Raw genomic sequence first — 14,700 nt, forward strand, 5'->3', positions numbered from 1 at the left:
TTCATCATTAATTGAAGAAAATAAGAACAACCCCAGGTTTATTTTCAGCACTGTAGCCAGGCTGACAAAGAGTCAGAGCTCTGTAGAGCCGAGTATTCCTTTCACGTTAACTAGTAGTGACTTCATGGATTTCTTTACAAATAAAATTTTAGACATTCGAGAAAAAATTATTCATAACCATCTCAAAGATTATTCTTCATGTTCGGCTGCTTTCAGCACTGCTGGTATTTGTTTAGACTCTTTCGCTCCAGTTGATCTTTCAGAGTTAACTTCAATAGTTACTTCCTCCAAACCAGCAACATGTTTGTTAGATCCCATTCCTACTAGACTGTTCAAAGAAGTCTTTCCAATTATTGATGCTTCAATCTTAAAAATGATCAATCAGTCTTTATTAGTTGGCTATGTACCACAGACCTTCAAGGTGGCTGTAATTAAACCTCTGCTTAAAAAGCCATCACTTGACCCAGCTGTCTTAGCTAATTATAGGCCAATCTCCAACCTTCCTTTTCTCTCAAAGATTCTTGAAAGAGTAGTTGTAAAACAGCTAACTGATCATCTGCAGAGGAACGGTTTATTTGAAGAGTTTCAGTCAGGTTTCAGAATTCATCACAGTACAGAAACAGCATTAGTGAAGGTTACAAATGATCTTCTTACAGCCTCTGACAGTGGACTCATCTCTGTGCTTGTCCTGTTGGACCTCAGTGCAGCTTTGATACTGTTGACCATAACATTTTATTACAGAGATTAGAGCTTGCTATAGGTATTAAAGGTACTGCACTGCAGTGGTTTGAATCATATTTATCTCATAGACTCCAATTTGTTCATGTAAATGGGGAGTCTTCTTCAGACAGTAAGGTTAATTATGGAGTTCCACAGGGTTCTGTGCTAGGACCAATTTTATTTACATTATACATGCTTCCCTTAGGCAGTATTATTAGAAAGCACTGCATCAATTTTCATTGTTATGCAGATGATATTCAGCTTTACCTATCAATGAAGCCAGATGACACACATCAATTAGTTAAACTGCAGGAATGTCTTAAAGATATTAAGGCCTGGATGACCTCTAATTTCCTGCTTCTAAATTCAGATAAAACTGAAATTCTTGTTCTCGGCCCCACAAATCTTAGAAACACGGTGTCTAACCAGATACTTACTCTGGATGGCATTACTTTGGCCTCCAGTAACACTGTGAGAAATCTTGGAGTCATTTTTGACCAGGATATGTCCTTCAATGCACATATTAAACAAATATGTAGGACCGCTTTTTTGCATTTGCGCAATATTTCTAAAATTAGAAACATCCTTTCTCAGAGTGATGCTGAAAAGCTCATTCATGCATTTATTACTTCTAGGCTGGATTATTGTAATTCATTATTATCAGGCTGTCCTAAAAGCTTTCTGAAAAGCCTTCAGCTGATCCAAAATGCTGCAGCTAGAGTACTGACAGGGACTAGAAAGAGAGAGCATATTTCTCCCATATTGGCTTCTCTTCATTGGCTCCCTGTTAAATCTAGAATAGAATTTAAAATTCTTCTCCTCACATACAAGGTCTTGAATAATCAGGCACCATCTTATCTCAAAGACCTCATAGTACCATATCACCCCAACAGAGCACTTCGCTCTCAGACTGCTGGCTTACTTGTGGTTCCTAGGATACTTAAGAGTAGAATGGGAGGCAGAGCCTTCAGCTTTCAGGCGCCTCTTCTGTGGAACCAGCTTCCAGCTTGGATTCGGGAGACAGACACCCTCTCTATTTTAAGATTAGGCTTAAAACTTTCCTTTATGATAAAGCTTATAGTTAGGGCTGGATCAGGTGACCCTGAACCATCCCTTAGTTATGCTGCTATAGGCCTAGTCTGCTGGGGGGTTCACATAATGCACTGTTTCTCATTCACCTTATTTACTTTGTTTATACTCCACTCTGCATTTAATCATTAATTGATATTAATCTCTGGCTCTCTTCCACAGTTCTCTTCCCTCAGCCCAACCGGTCGCGGCAGATGACTGCCCCTCCCTGAGCCTGGTTCTGCTGGAGGTTTCTTCCTGTTAAAAGGGAGTTTTTCCTTTCCACTGTCGCCAAGTGCTGCTCATAGGGGGTCGTTTTGACTGTTGGGTTTTCTCTGTATTATTGTAGGGTCTTTACCCACAATACAAAGCGCCTTGAGGCGACAGTTTGTTGTGATTTGGCGCTATATAAATAAAATTGAATTGAAAATTGAATTGAGGACAGGAAGGTGTCGTTTGCGTGAGCGAGACGCAGTAACATTAAAGTGTTTCCAGCACCATCAGCAGAGGCTTGATGTTCATTAGGAACGAGGAGATGAAGGGAGGAGCGGTGAAATGATGCAGGCTCGGCTGGCTTTCATATTTTGAAGTCTCTCTCATGAAGACGAGATACTGCGTAAACACAAACCAGCAGCTACACCTGTGTGTTTGTGTGTGTGTGTGTGTGTGTGTGTGTGTGTGTGTGTGTGTGTGTGTGTGTGTGTGTGTGTGTGTGTGTGTGTGTGTGTGTGTGTGTGTGGAGATATGCTGTAGCGTTTATGGCCACGTTTCTGTTTCTGCTGTGCACATGTGCAGATATATTTAATAATAAAATAGAGAACAAATAAATGAATGTGGATGAGAGGACAGTTAGGCTGAAGCAGAATGCAGTATTTACAGATTTGCTGAAGGGGCAGAACAGGAACAGATTCACTGAAATGAGATCAGATTACTCGGTGGGATTATGTTTGCATAAAGAGCGGCCTGCTGAGACAGTTTCATTGTTCCTCGGGGAGATGATCTGTGAGTGCAGAGGGATGCGGACTCTGAGCCTTTTACATTAACCTCTCCACAGACCATAATCCCACCTGTAACCACGAGAACACAAACACGGTGACATCTGCAGCCTCAGCGTGCTCCAAAGATTTGAAAATTAGAGTAAAATTTTAGCTGGCTAAAAAGCAAAATGCATTTTTAAATGGGAGCAGCCATCGTATGTGGTGATGAGTTTCGTCATCCTCAGACTCTCTCACATCGCTACCTGCAAATCAGTTATTTGAAGTCACCAATGTAAAAATGGTTTAAAGTGGAATATTCCCAATCTTATGAAAGCAGCAACACCAAATAGAGTGCTGACCTGTACGGTGCTGTGCAGAAGTCTCAGGTCACCCCTCAGTTCTGTATATTTTGCAGGAAAACAGAGTTTGTAAAACTGTAACAAGCTTGAAGCCCACATTTGGTCTGATCACCTTTGTTCCTCATCACAGCCTGAACTCTGAGGCAGCTTTTAACCTCGGTTCACTTTATGGACTCGGGTTAACCTGAGTCACCCAGTAATGTGAGCTGCTTCTCTTGAGTCACTCATTTTCATTTAAATAACAGCTGCCACTCAGGCAGCCACAGTGGCACCAAAAACAGTCCATTAATGGCCATGGGGGGACGCGCCGTTACACTCCTTAAGTAGAGTCCTGAAGGAGCCTGTAAGCATTCGCATTTAATAAGAATATAACCATAGTTTGTTGTTTTGCTTACAGGGAAATATGCTACATTACTATTCTATACCACTTCTACTGCTACTACTAAAAAATAGAATAATGATAGCATGTGCATAAATTCATCCACATAATGAGCACCAACGTATTTAAGTACTTAATTATTGGAATGTTTAACTTATTATTTCCTTAAATCACTGACTGGAGTGACATCAGTGACCCGGTTCAGCCGAACGACCTGGGTGTGAGGTGTTTTTGGTAGGTCTGCTACGTCGCTGTCCACTCTCACTCACTCACTCACTCACCTTTTGTAGTCAGAGGACTCATCTGATCCGGGTTAGTGGAGGATTCGTGAGTCATGATTCAGTAGGAAGATTTGACACACCCGGGTGATTCGGGAACCGACCAGCACTAATTTCTTTAACCAGTCTTCAGGAACAGTTCTCCAGGCTTCTTGAAGAACATTCAAGCTGTTCTTTGGATGTTTTTGCCTTTGGTTCTGTTCTCTGTCAGGATGATCCCACACTGCTTCAGTGAAGCTGAGGTTTGTGCTCAGGGGAGGCCGATCCCTGACTGGTACAGCTCACCTGTGTGTTTATATCCAGGGATGCGTTTACTGCACTGACAGTGTGTTTGGGATCATTGTGATGCTGAACAATGAAGCTGCTGCCAATCAGATGCTTTCCAGATGGTGCTGCATGGTGGATCAAAAACACCAGCGGCTGAAATGAAGCCCCAAACAAAGACGGAGCCTCCACCGTGTTTCACAGACAGCTGCAGACGCTGACCTCTCCTGACCTCCTCGTTCATACTGACGATGATTTGAACTTAAATGGTCAAATTTGGATTCATCGCTCCATCAGACATCGTGCTCTGTGTTCATGTACGGCCCTCCATCAGTCCTACCCTATGAAGAACCACAGGACTCCTCTCGGGGCCTTGTGGGCGTGAGCGGTCAGTAATGTACCTACAGTAGGTGCAGACAGTCCCAAAGCTGGTGTGTTTTATTTCACCACCTTTTTTGTGGGTTACTGAGTGGGAAGGACTCCTTGTCCAGTATATTTTTTTAATTACTCCCAGCTCATCATTTTTCCAAACAAAGGGGTGTATGAGGGGTGTGTGCTAAACCAGAAAAGCTGGGGGTTTTTAGCACCTAAAGCAAACAAAAGAAATCAGAAGTGAAAAAAACACAAACAAGTCATGAACCACGGTCTCCCGGCTGATTCCACCACCTCACCCAGCTCCTCATGTGGACTTTGTGGGTCTCTGAAACGGGGCTGTTAACTCTCAGCAGCCACTCTCACCGTGGCAATGGGCAGCCTCATCTTTGTTTAAGAAGGGCTGGAGTAGGCCCTGATCTGGACCCTCAGAGGAGGAGGAGGAGACACAGACCTGTCTGTCTGCCCAGGCGAGCCGAGGTTAAACGTATTGTTTGGAGGAGGGAAGGGTTAAATACATCACAGGAGATCATTGCTCCAGTTTATGCAGTCGACAGTGTCGGTTAATGAGCTCCCAGCTGACTGAGTGACATATTAGTGTGCACGTTCAGCACTGACTGAGCCTCCCACGTCCCCACAGACCCAACAGTTAAAGCTGGAGTATCACTCTCATTCAGTGGATTCAGTAAGTGGGTCTTTATTTACTGTGTGTGGTGATGGTATTTGAAAAAACTGGAATTTGAGCTCATTGAAGGAGGAAGCAAGTTTTTATTTCAGGGAATTATTCCAGCAGTAGCTGATTAAACTCCAGACTCATCCTGATTAAAGCTTCCATCTGCTTTTTAAACATCGTACTCCTTCTTTTAAATTAGTGTGAACAGGCCACTGTTCTTTAAATCTAACGAGCTGTTTTTACTTTCTTTAATCCTACACCAGTGGACTAGACTTCACTCACTTCGATCATCACATTTCAGAACGATTTCAGATTGTGTTAGTTTCAGTTTGCTGCCTGTTGTGTAGATGTTTGCAACTCAGAGTTATGAAAAGTGCTTGATCAGTAAAGATTATTATTGATTGATGTCTGTGTTTCACATGATCGTCACTCTCATATTGCAGAAGGAAGTCCTGCAGGGCAGCTGCAGTTCCTCTGCAGTCCAGCAGAGGCGCCACAGTGAGTCAGTCCCCATAGACTCCAATGCTAAACCTTTACAGCAGAAACAACCGTGTTCACAGCCTGATACAGAAACTGCTTTGGTCTCTGGAGCTAATTTACCCTTCATAACAGGTATCTGTGGCTGTGTGATGCTCACATACTGTCTTTGGATGAGCATGATAACAAAGCACTGGCTGATGACTTAAGGCTCCACGCTCATGTCAAATATGGTGTCACAGTGGCTGCGTCCAGCTTTTGTATTCAGTCTATGCAAACAACAAGCCACATTCATGTATCCCAGGATGCATTTGCAGTCAACAATAAAGTTATTTCAGGCGTTTCAGACTGGTTTAACAGACCGAGGCAGCTTCTGGGTCTGAAAAGTGACGCCAACATGGACGTACTTTAAGGACATGTAACTGACAAACCAGTTATTCCAGAATAACACGGCCCATTGTGCTCAGTACTTCCAGATTTTAGGGTTTAAAAGTTCAAAGCTTACTGAGAAATACATCTTATGAATGTCTTCTGTTAAAGTTTCCAACCTCCTCTTTCATTCAAACTTGGTTTAAAATTTGTTCTGAGTAGAAACAGGAAGTGACACATTGGGTCCATTCAAAACCTAAAACTTTCTCTGGTTTTGCAAAGTAGAATTTGGTGTTAACTAAAATGAGAGCCATTTTTCATGGTTCATGTTTCCAGATGTGGCAGGTAAACAGGTAAATGTAACGTGAGGTTGTGAGCCCTGCAGCTGCTTCACACAGTTAGCCTTTTGCTGCATAATGCTCGCTCCTCACAGTGAAATGTGATGCTGCAGGCTACCCCGCTGTCTCTGTGATTGTCTGAATTTATTTGCATGTTTGCCTCTCATTGTCATCACACACATTTAGGGAGCGTAATCATCACAGGAGCTGGAGTGTCCATGTTTTTCTTTGGTAAACTTCCTGCTGTCAGTGGAAGCAAAAGTTTCAGAGAGAAGGTGAAACAGCTGGAGATGAAAGTCAGACAGCTCACCTGAAGAAACATCCTGCACGAGAAACAAAGAGTTAGAGCGAAGAATTCATCCTGTAGAGGCACAGGAAACACGCCACAGTTTGTCTCTGTGTTAATATAACAACTCATCAATAATATATTCTGTAAAAACTTCATGATTATTGACTTCAGCTGAAGGAGACTCTTGTTCTAGTAAATAAAATATGTGAATTATGCAGAAATAAATGACTGGAAATTGCTCCAGTTAGCTGAGGTGAATCCTAGCAGAAAACATCCACCTGTCAGTCAAAGAGGTCACGCCCCTAATAAACAGGTGAGTTATAGAAACCCTTCCCCCACGTACAGCTGTTATGAAGGGGGAATTATCCCCAGAGACCAAAGCAGGTTCTGTCTCAGCTGTAAACATGTTTATTTCTGCTGTGAAGTTTTAACAGGGGAGTCTGTGGGGACTGACTCACTGTGGCGCCTCTGCTGGACTGCAGAGGAACTGCAGGTTCACTTCAGTTTCAAAGGTTTGATGCTTGATGCCGTTTATGGATGCAGCTTGCTAATCCAGCTAGCTAGCATTAGCTGGTACCTGTGCACTCCACCCTCTCATCCAAATATGTCTCTGAAAAAACAGCATGGCGGTGGTCAAAATGCTTATGTTGAAGCTTCAAAATGGAGTCCGGAAAGCAGTGGGTGATGGCACCGTGGTTGTGTGCATCTTTTATTTACAGTCTGTCATGTGAACCCTTTTTGGGCCTTCAGTTTATCCTTTTTGACTCATTCTCATCAGCATCACAACTTCAGCACAAAAGTCACACGAGCATCAGCAGATGCTGTCCGAAATGTTTTTTTCTATTGCAGACAAAGACGAAAAAGCTCAGACACAACAGTCAGCAGCTTCCTGTTTGTGCCGTGAGTTATCCGAGTGACCCTCTGTCTCCTTCAGGTCAGGAGCGCATCGGCATCGACTCCAAGTACGAGCAGGAGGGGAAGGTGCAGTTTGTGATTGACGCCGTGTACGCCATGGCCCACGCTCTCCACAACATGCAGCGCGACCTGTGCCCCGAGACCTCCGGCATCTGCGCCGAGATGGAGCTCGCTGGAGGAAAGAAACTGCTCAAGTACATCCGCAGCGTCAGCTTCAACGGTGAGTGGACTGATGGCCGTGTCCTTCTGCAGCACATAAAAGCTGATCGTACAGCATATATCTGCGCTTTGAGCTCCAAGGCCAACAAACACATGAGAAAAATACTGAATTCAGCCCTTCGTGAAAACAACCCGGTTATAAATGGCTGTAAAACTGACTCATAAACTTCCTTTTATCAGTTTTTCTTTTTATTCTCCATCATAACCCTCTCATCTTACAGTGAGATGTTTGATACGGGGCTTTAACCTTTTCTCTTTTTAATGAGATCCAATGAAAACACATTAATGCTGACTGTGCACATGGAGCAGGTGAGAGTGGATAGATTTTAAAGCATAGATCATAAATGACACAGAATAACCACACAGACTTTTATTGTGATATTGAATAATTAAAAAAAAATAACCAAGACACAAAAATTTCCTGTTTCTTCAGCCGAGACCTTTTTGCTTGTGGATGGGAGGGGCCAGCAGGGAAAGTCAGCTGACTCCTCCCATCACTGCAGCCGTCAGCTCTTCTAGTTCACTCCATGCAGGAAGGAAACCCCATCAAAGACACAGCACATCCAAGTGAACCACGGGCTGTAAAACATGACTCCTCAAGGAATCCCATTTAGATCCGGTTTAGATCAAATCTGAAAGGCTGCCAAACATGCAGCTTCATAATCCCTCAATACGACGTCCTCGTCCTCAGTCAGAGTCGTGGCTTTTTAAAACATGCTGGCTGCGGCCGTACGGCTCAACTTTTATTTTGAAGGTGAATATTTTCCATTTCTGGTTTGTGTTGCACTTTTTCACGTTTTCAGTATTTCTGAATCCTCCTCAGCGTTCGTGTCACGTCCCACGCTGTCTGACACAAACACGCTTTTTAACCCGTGTTTACTTTTGGCATCTGGTCCCTGAAGTCCTGCTGAGTAAATTCATCCTTTGCTTCATTTCTCCAGTTTGCAGTGTGCAAAGAAGTACATCTTCCTCCACTCGTCTTAGGGTGTTGCTGTGCTTCAAGCACCAAAAGCTCTTCAGTCATCATGCTCGCCCTCTCTCCACGTCGTTAAGCTCAGTCTTTTAAAGAACTACAGCCCACAGGCTCATGGGTCCAGAGCATAATCCCTCTGAGTGTGGACCTGAAGCTGAGTTTCGGGACTTTTTGCAGTGAATAATCCACAGCAGCAGGTTAACGACTGACCTCATGCTGTGGATGGATCATCTCAGACCTTCTCTGGGCTGAGGTTTGGTCCATCTTTGGCGTCTTCTTCCTGTCATACAGTGGCGTTTGCCTCTGCCCATCAGGAACTCTCAACATGAACTTTTACTGAGAACAGTTTAAACCTGCCCCCCCCCCCCCCCCCCCCCCCTCCCTGTGCTCATGAGTTTATATTAACCACAGCTCTGCAGTTAGACAGCACTTCACTAACCGTCCAACCTTTGCTGATATTTAGTTTTTCATCTTCACTTCCATCCAAAGTTCTGTCTGAGGTTTCTAGAAATCCTTAAGTCACAATGTGGTGGATCATCTTTAGTGAGCTTTCATGGACTTTATTAAAACAGCTGGAGAACAGCTGGAGAACAGCCACACTGATCATGTTACTGCAGCTGAAGGAGTTTTTGACTCCCAGCCTCAGAGTTTGATTTTAGGATGTGAAGCAGGATATGATGCATGTTCGTGACAAAGTTTAAGGATTCAAATATCAAACGTGTCCTGAGCAATTGTGTAAATATTACATTATTCAGTTTTCATAATGAGCTATTTGTAATTTAACCCGTGGCATTCATCATCATATTAATCTGCACGCTGTTACAGATTTAATGCAGGAGTCGGAGCCCCACAGAGATTCTTTTATCAGGTAATTAGCAAAGCTGCACTGAGCTGATTTCTGATGAAAGGCGTCTGAACTGCTCGTGCACTTCATGAAGAGGAGAGCGGAGCATCGAGGCCTCAGCGTTTCTGCTGCTGCTCAGTTTGTGTCGGTCTTCAGGAACCGATCGGATCTCCGACACTGAACTCGATCTGATCGCAGCAAATTAAGAAATCGATAGTTAAAAAAATAAAGATTCACACTTTCCATTTTCTACCAGACAGACATTTTCTTTCAATTGTTTTTCTTTTTTTCAGCGTCTTACTGAAGCAAACGTGAGCCAGATATCGACTGAGAGACAGAATCCATTTTCTGTCCCGAGGCCGGCCTCGTGGTTCCCATTAACCCGAGTATTGATCTGAGGCAGTTGTCCGGTGACAGCGGGAATAACTAGCTAAGCTGCGGACAGCAAACGCTTTCAGACAGCTGCCACCAACAACAGTCAGCACTTCCTCATGCTTTTTCACATTAAAAGCCCATCTTAAAATGCACAGGGCTGCAGGACATTTACTTTGAAAATCCTGGAGGATGGGAGGAGGTTGTTATTGCACTGATGAACTGCAGCGTACATCCACTGGATTGTGCCAGCACTGGTTTGACACCTGCCTCAGATAATGAAGGAGGATATTCCTCATTTCCTCCAAGTGAGGAAATAAAATAAAAGCAGTCACGGCTCCAACATGATCCTGATATCCAAAATATCCAAAAAATAAATGGACTGCTTCCTAAACAGCGCTTTTCTACCTGAGCACTCATAGTGGTTTATACAGCATGCCTCATTCACCCATCCATACACGCACTTTCACATTCCGATGAACACATCAGCAGCAACTTGGCGTTCACTGTTTTGCCAAAGATAGGTGGAGCAGCCGGGGTTCGAACCACCACTGCTCCACCTCCTGAGCCACAGCCACCACAAAAAAAGGAGACTTTGCTCTAACTTGTTCTGAGCCTGTCCCACATAGTGGTACGAGCCCTGAAAGTTTACCCAGAATGCACTTCAAGTTTCCTCCAACAGACCAAACATCCAGGATCCCAACGCTGTTCCTGCTGCTCTGCGTCACAGACAGGCTGATGCAGTTTATTCAGACTGATAGATCCATCACACTGATGCTTGCTTACAGAAAAACTTAAAAACAGAGTTTATCTTCAGACCCTTTCATTGGGTGTAAAATGATTTGGTTGCACTTTTAACACAGCTTAAATGTGTTTTTCAGCCCTGAAATTTTCATGTGGATATCTGCTGAATATCTGCTGAACTGATGAAGTTATCCGGGCTCAACAATGCTGGAAAAAGAATCAAAAAGCACCAAATTTGGACCCATGCTGTGTGAACTGAGGGTCTGAAACTCTGCAAATATTCAAAGGCCAAATTTGCATGATTTCATTAAATATACTGAAGTTATGATTCTGGGGATCAGGTGGAAAATAACTCTTCATAACTTAACTCTAAACAAGGCTTTTATTGTCAAAGGTTTGCCCGACCTGAGAAACTCAGACTGATTTTCAGTGGCTGAATCCTCTGTTTATGAATCCACGTTATTACAGGGAGAAACCATGAAGCTGGTCAAACAGCAGAGGTGGAGATCAGGCTGAGAGACTCATCTCAAGCACACTGAAGCTCCACCCACCTCTCGTTCTATTTGTGAGGGGCAGCCAATCAAAAGGAGGTTGCCTAAAAGGGGAGGGGCTAAAATTGCTTGCTCAGAGGGCCTGCATCAGATAGAGGAGGATTATTCTGAACTGTGAATCATGCAAAGCTTTTCTCGGAGAGTGCAAGAACAGAAACACTGAGATGGAAATGAGCAGATCGGGTCCACTTCAGGTGATGTTCTGCGGCCGTCTTGTGAAGCTTATTTTAAGGCAGCGCCTTTGTGCGTGTCGCCCCCCCTTTTAGGACTCCTTTTAGTGTGATTTACTGGGAAGGAAACAGTAACTATGTTAGTGTAGGTGATACTGAGCAACCTTGAAAAACTGCCAGGTGGGACCGAGCAGATGCAGGATGTAGAATTTACCTTCTGCATTTTTGTTGTTGTGATGCACTCAGATTTGAATGGAATTAAGTTGTTGAGAAATTATGACCTTACTTCACGAGTTCTGTTTCCACAGGGGATGGAAACGAAGAGGCGGAAAGAGCCAATTAGGGCTCATTTATATAAACGTTGGCACCACCTTGCACCTCCCCGAAGGTCCACATGGACAGGAAAGGTGATTCTTCAGAGCTTCAGAGCTGATTTGGTGACATTTGAAGGACCAACAGCATCTCAGTATAACTAGCAGCAGGTTTCTAGCCACTGTTTTATTGCACAGTTTAACTTTGAAATTTCCAGCATTTCCACTTTGATTGTGCAGAGGCTGATAACGCTAATCAATAAAAACAAAATGAAAAGTTTCACATTTACTTCCTGAAGATGCAGAAGAACACAGAGAGGATCCATTCTTACCCTCGATGGCACTTACTTTGCCTGCATTATGCAGCTGCTTCTCATGATGCATTCATCTCACCACAGACAGATTTATACATGGACCCATGCTCTTATGGTCTCCATGAATAATACTTCATGCACCTCTGGCTGATTTACAGCTCATATTATGACTTTATTCAAAATAAAGATGTGATTAATGGAAATTGTGACAGAATATTCAACAGAAATTTTTCAAAAAGCAGTTAGTGATGGTGTCAGTGGAGACTTTAAGCTCCAGCGAGAGGAAAAAAATCTGAATAAAGAAGCTGCACATTTACTTCTAAACGTGACAATATCTGCATATTCTACATATTTCACAGTGAAGCGCTGCAGTGATCTCTCCTCGGTCTGCCAGCCTTTCCCTGCTCTTTTCAGGCTCCCCCTAAATTTAATACGGACATGAAAGAAACTCAAAAAGCACGATGAGCAAATGTGAGTAAAGCCAGAGAAGGAAAGACACAACCGAGCATCACCCTCCTGCAATAACTCACCTGTTTAACGTTTGCATTATTAGGGGCGTGGCCTTTTTGACTGACAGGTGGATGGTGACACAGGTGGCTGTAGCTTCTAGCTGTCTGCTAGGCTTCACCTCAGCTAACTGGAGTCCCTGAACTGGACCTCTAGACTGTGTTTGTGCTGTTGGAGCCTTTTTAATGCAATTATCTGACCAATAATACGGCTGCTGTGGCTTTGTTGGACTAACAGACTGTCCAATAAGGCGGAGCTCCAGTTTGCTCTGTGAAATTCTGGGATTTGGCTTGTATGTTACTGATTAGCAGATATCTGTGTGTGTGTGTGTGTGTGTGTGTGTGTGTGTGTGTGTGTGTGTGTGTGTGTGTGTGTGTGTGTGTGTGTGTGTGTGTGTGTGTGTGTGTGTGTGTGTGATGCTCCCATACAGTCTGTGGCTGCAGCTGGATAACCAAACTAGCAAGTATCAGCTGATAATTTAGCACTCCACCTTCTGGTGTAAATACACCAATCAGCCATAACATTATGAGCACTGACAGGTGAAGACACTGATTATCTCTTCATCACGGGGCACGGACGTGGAGAGTGAAGGCTGGCTCGTGGTCCGATCGCACGGATGAGTTATTGTAGGTCAGATTGCTGAAAGAGTTCATGCTGATTCTGATAGAAAGGTGTCAGAATACACAGAGCATCGCAGTATGTTGTGTATGAGGCTGCAAAGCTGCAGACCAGTCAGGGTGCCCATGCTGACCCCTGTTCACTGCTGAAAGCACCAACAATGGGCATCAGAACTGGACCACAGAGCTATGGAAGAAGGTGGCCTGGCCTGAGGAATCATGGTTTCTTTTATATCATGTGGATGGCCGGGTGTGTGTGCGTCGTTTACCTGGGGAACACCTGGCACCAGGATGCACAATGGGAAGAAGGCGAGCCAGTGGAGGCGGTGATGCTTTGGGCAATGTTCTGCTGGGAAGCTTTGTTGCTCTCTCCCAGAATGCTGTGTTCCTTCCATTGAGGTCAGGACACAGGACCGAGTTACTCATTCTTTCAGACAAACAACCTGACACAGCACACAGCATCTCTGCTGGCAGGTAAGCATGGCAGAAGTATAATGATTATAACACTCGTAGACTTTTTCCAACAACCACCTACCTCAGCACTGTTGTAGACCATTTACTCCCTTTCATGGAAACAGTATTCCCTGATGGCTGTGGCCTCTTTCAGCAGGATAATGCTCCCTGCCAGGAAGCAAACATGAGGAGCACAACAGTAGGAATGCTAATGTGACAGATTAGTCAGCTGCTGGTTAGCTCAGTAACAGCTAGACTACAACCACGAGAAGAAGATGGAGGACATTGTGATCAGAGCTGTGTGTGTGTGTCCTCTGCAGCAGGGGGCTGAATTAAAATTTAAGGATTTTACGGATCTTTGGCGTTTGTGTCTGAATTTGGTTCCTGAATAGCTACATATCTTTTAAAATTTTAAACATTTTACACTTGTCTCACTTCGCTGCACTGTAGGACCACCCTCTTCTGTGGGGGTCAGCCCAGACTCACACAGTGCATACCTGGTATTATTGGTAGTACTTTCTTGCAGTCCCGTTCCAGCTGTTTCCTTTCTTGTCTGTGTTTGTTCTCATGGTGTGGGTGATCCTGTGAGAGAAACAAATGCTGAAGTCTTTCGTATATTGTTTTGACGGTTAAACTCGTGCCCCTTTGCTCTGTCAGCTCTGTTTTAATAAAGCCTGGATTTTACTGTCAGTCCATTCCGTTTCACTGACCAATCAAGCCTCTGTTTGTCCTCCACAGGAAGTGCTGGCACGTCGGTGACATTCAACCGTAACGGCGACGCTCCCGGACGCTACGATCTGTTTCAGTACCAGTGGAACAACGTGACCGGGCCAGGCTACCGCGTGATTGGACAGTGGACGGAGACGCTGCAGCTCAACGTGAGTCTAAAATATTGAAGATCAGCTGCTGTAAATCTGCACTGAACTGAACTGCAGCACACTGACCCAGCTGGTTTCTTACTGATAGTTTCCTCACATCTCATTGGCTTACTTTTTCAAATGAATCAGCAAATCACTCCGTGCTGTAAAGCCTCTGACTAAAACCTCTAAAGGAAAGAGACCAGTGTCCTCTCTGAGGTGCTGTAAAGTGATGGAAGTCAGTTTGAAGGACTCGGCACTTTAATTGTGGGATTTTTACTCATGACTGT

General features: G+C 44.0%; 1 protein-coding gene across 1 annotated transcript in view; it reads left to right on the forward strand.

Annotated features, from left to right (window-relative positions):
- The window catches only part of grm7 (glutamate metabotropic receptor 7), a 232,942-nt gene that overhangs the window by 159,245 nt on the left and 58,997 nt on the right, over positions 1-14,700 (forward strand). Inside the window, exons 6-7 of the mRNA XM_030723843.1 lie at positions 7,498-7,698; positions 14,292-14,431. Coding sequence (XP_030579703.1) covers positions 7,498-7,698; positions 14,292-14,431 — 341 coding nt within the window. The remainder of the gene's footprint in view (positions 1-7,497; positions 7,699-14,291; positions 14,432-14,700) is intronic.

Source organism: Archocentrus centrarchus, unplaced genomic scaffold (genome assembly GCF_007364275.1).
Source record: "Archocentrus centrarchus isolate MPI-CPG fArcCen1 unplaced genomic scaffold, fArcCen1 scaffold_29_ctg1, whole genome shotgun sequence".
NCBI classification, from domain to species: Eukaryota; Metazoa; Chordata; class Actinopteri; order Cichliformes; family Cichlidae; genus Archocentrus; species Archocentrus centrarchus.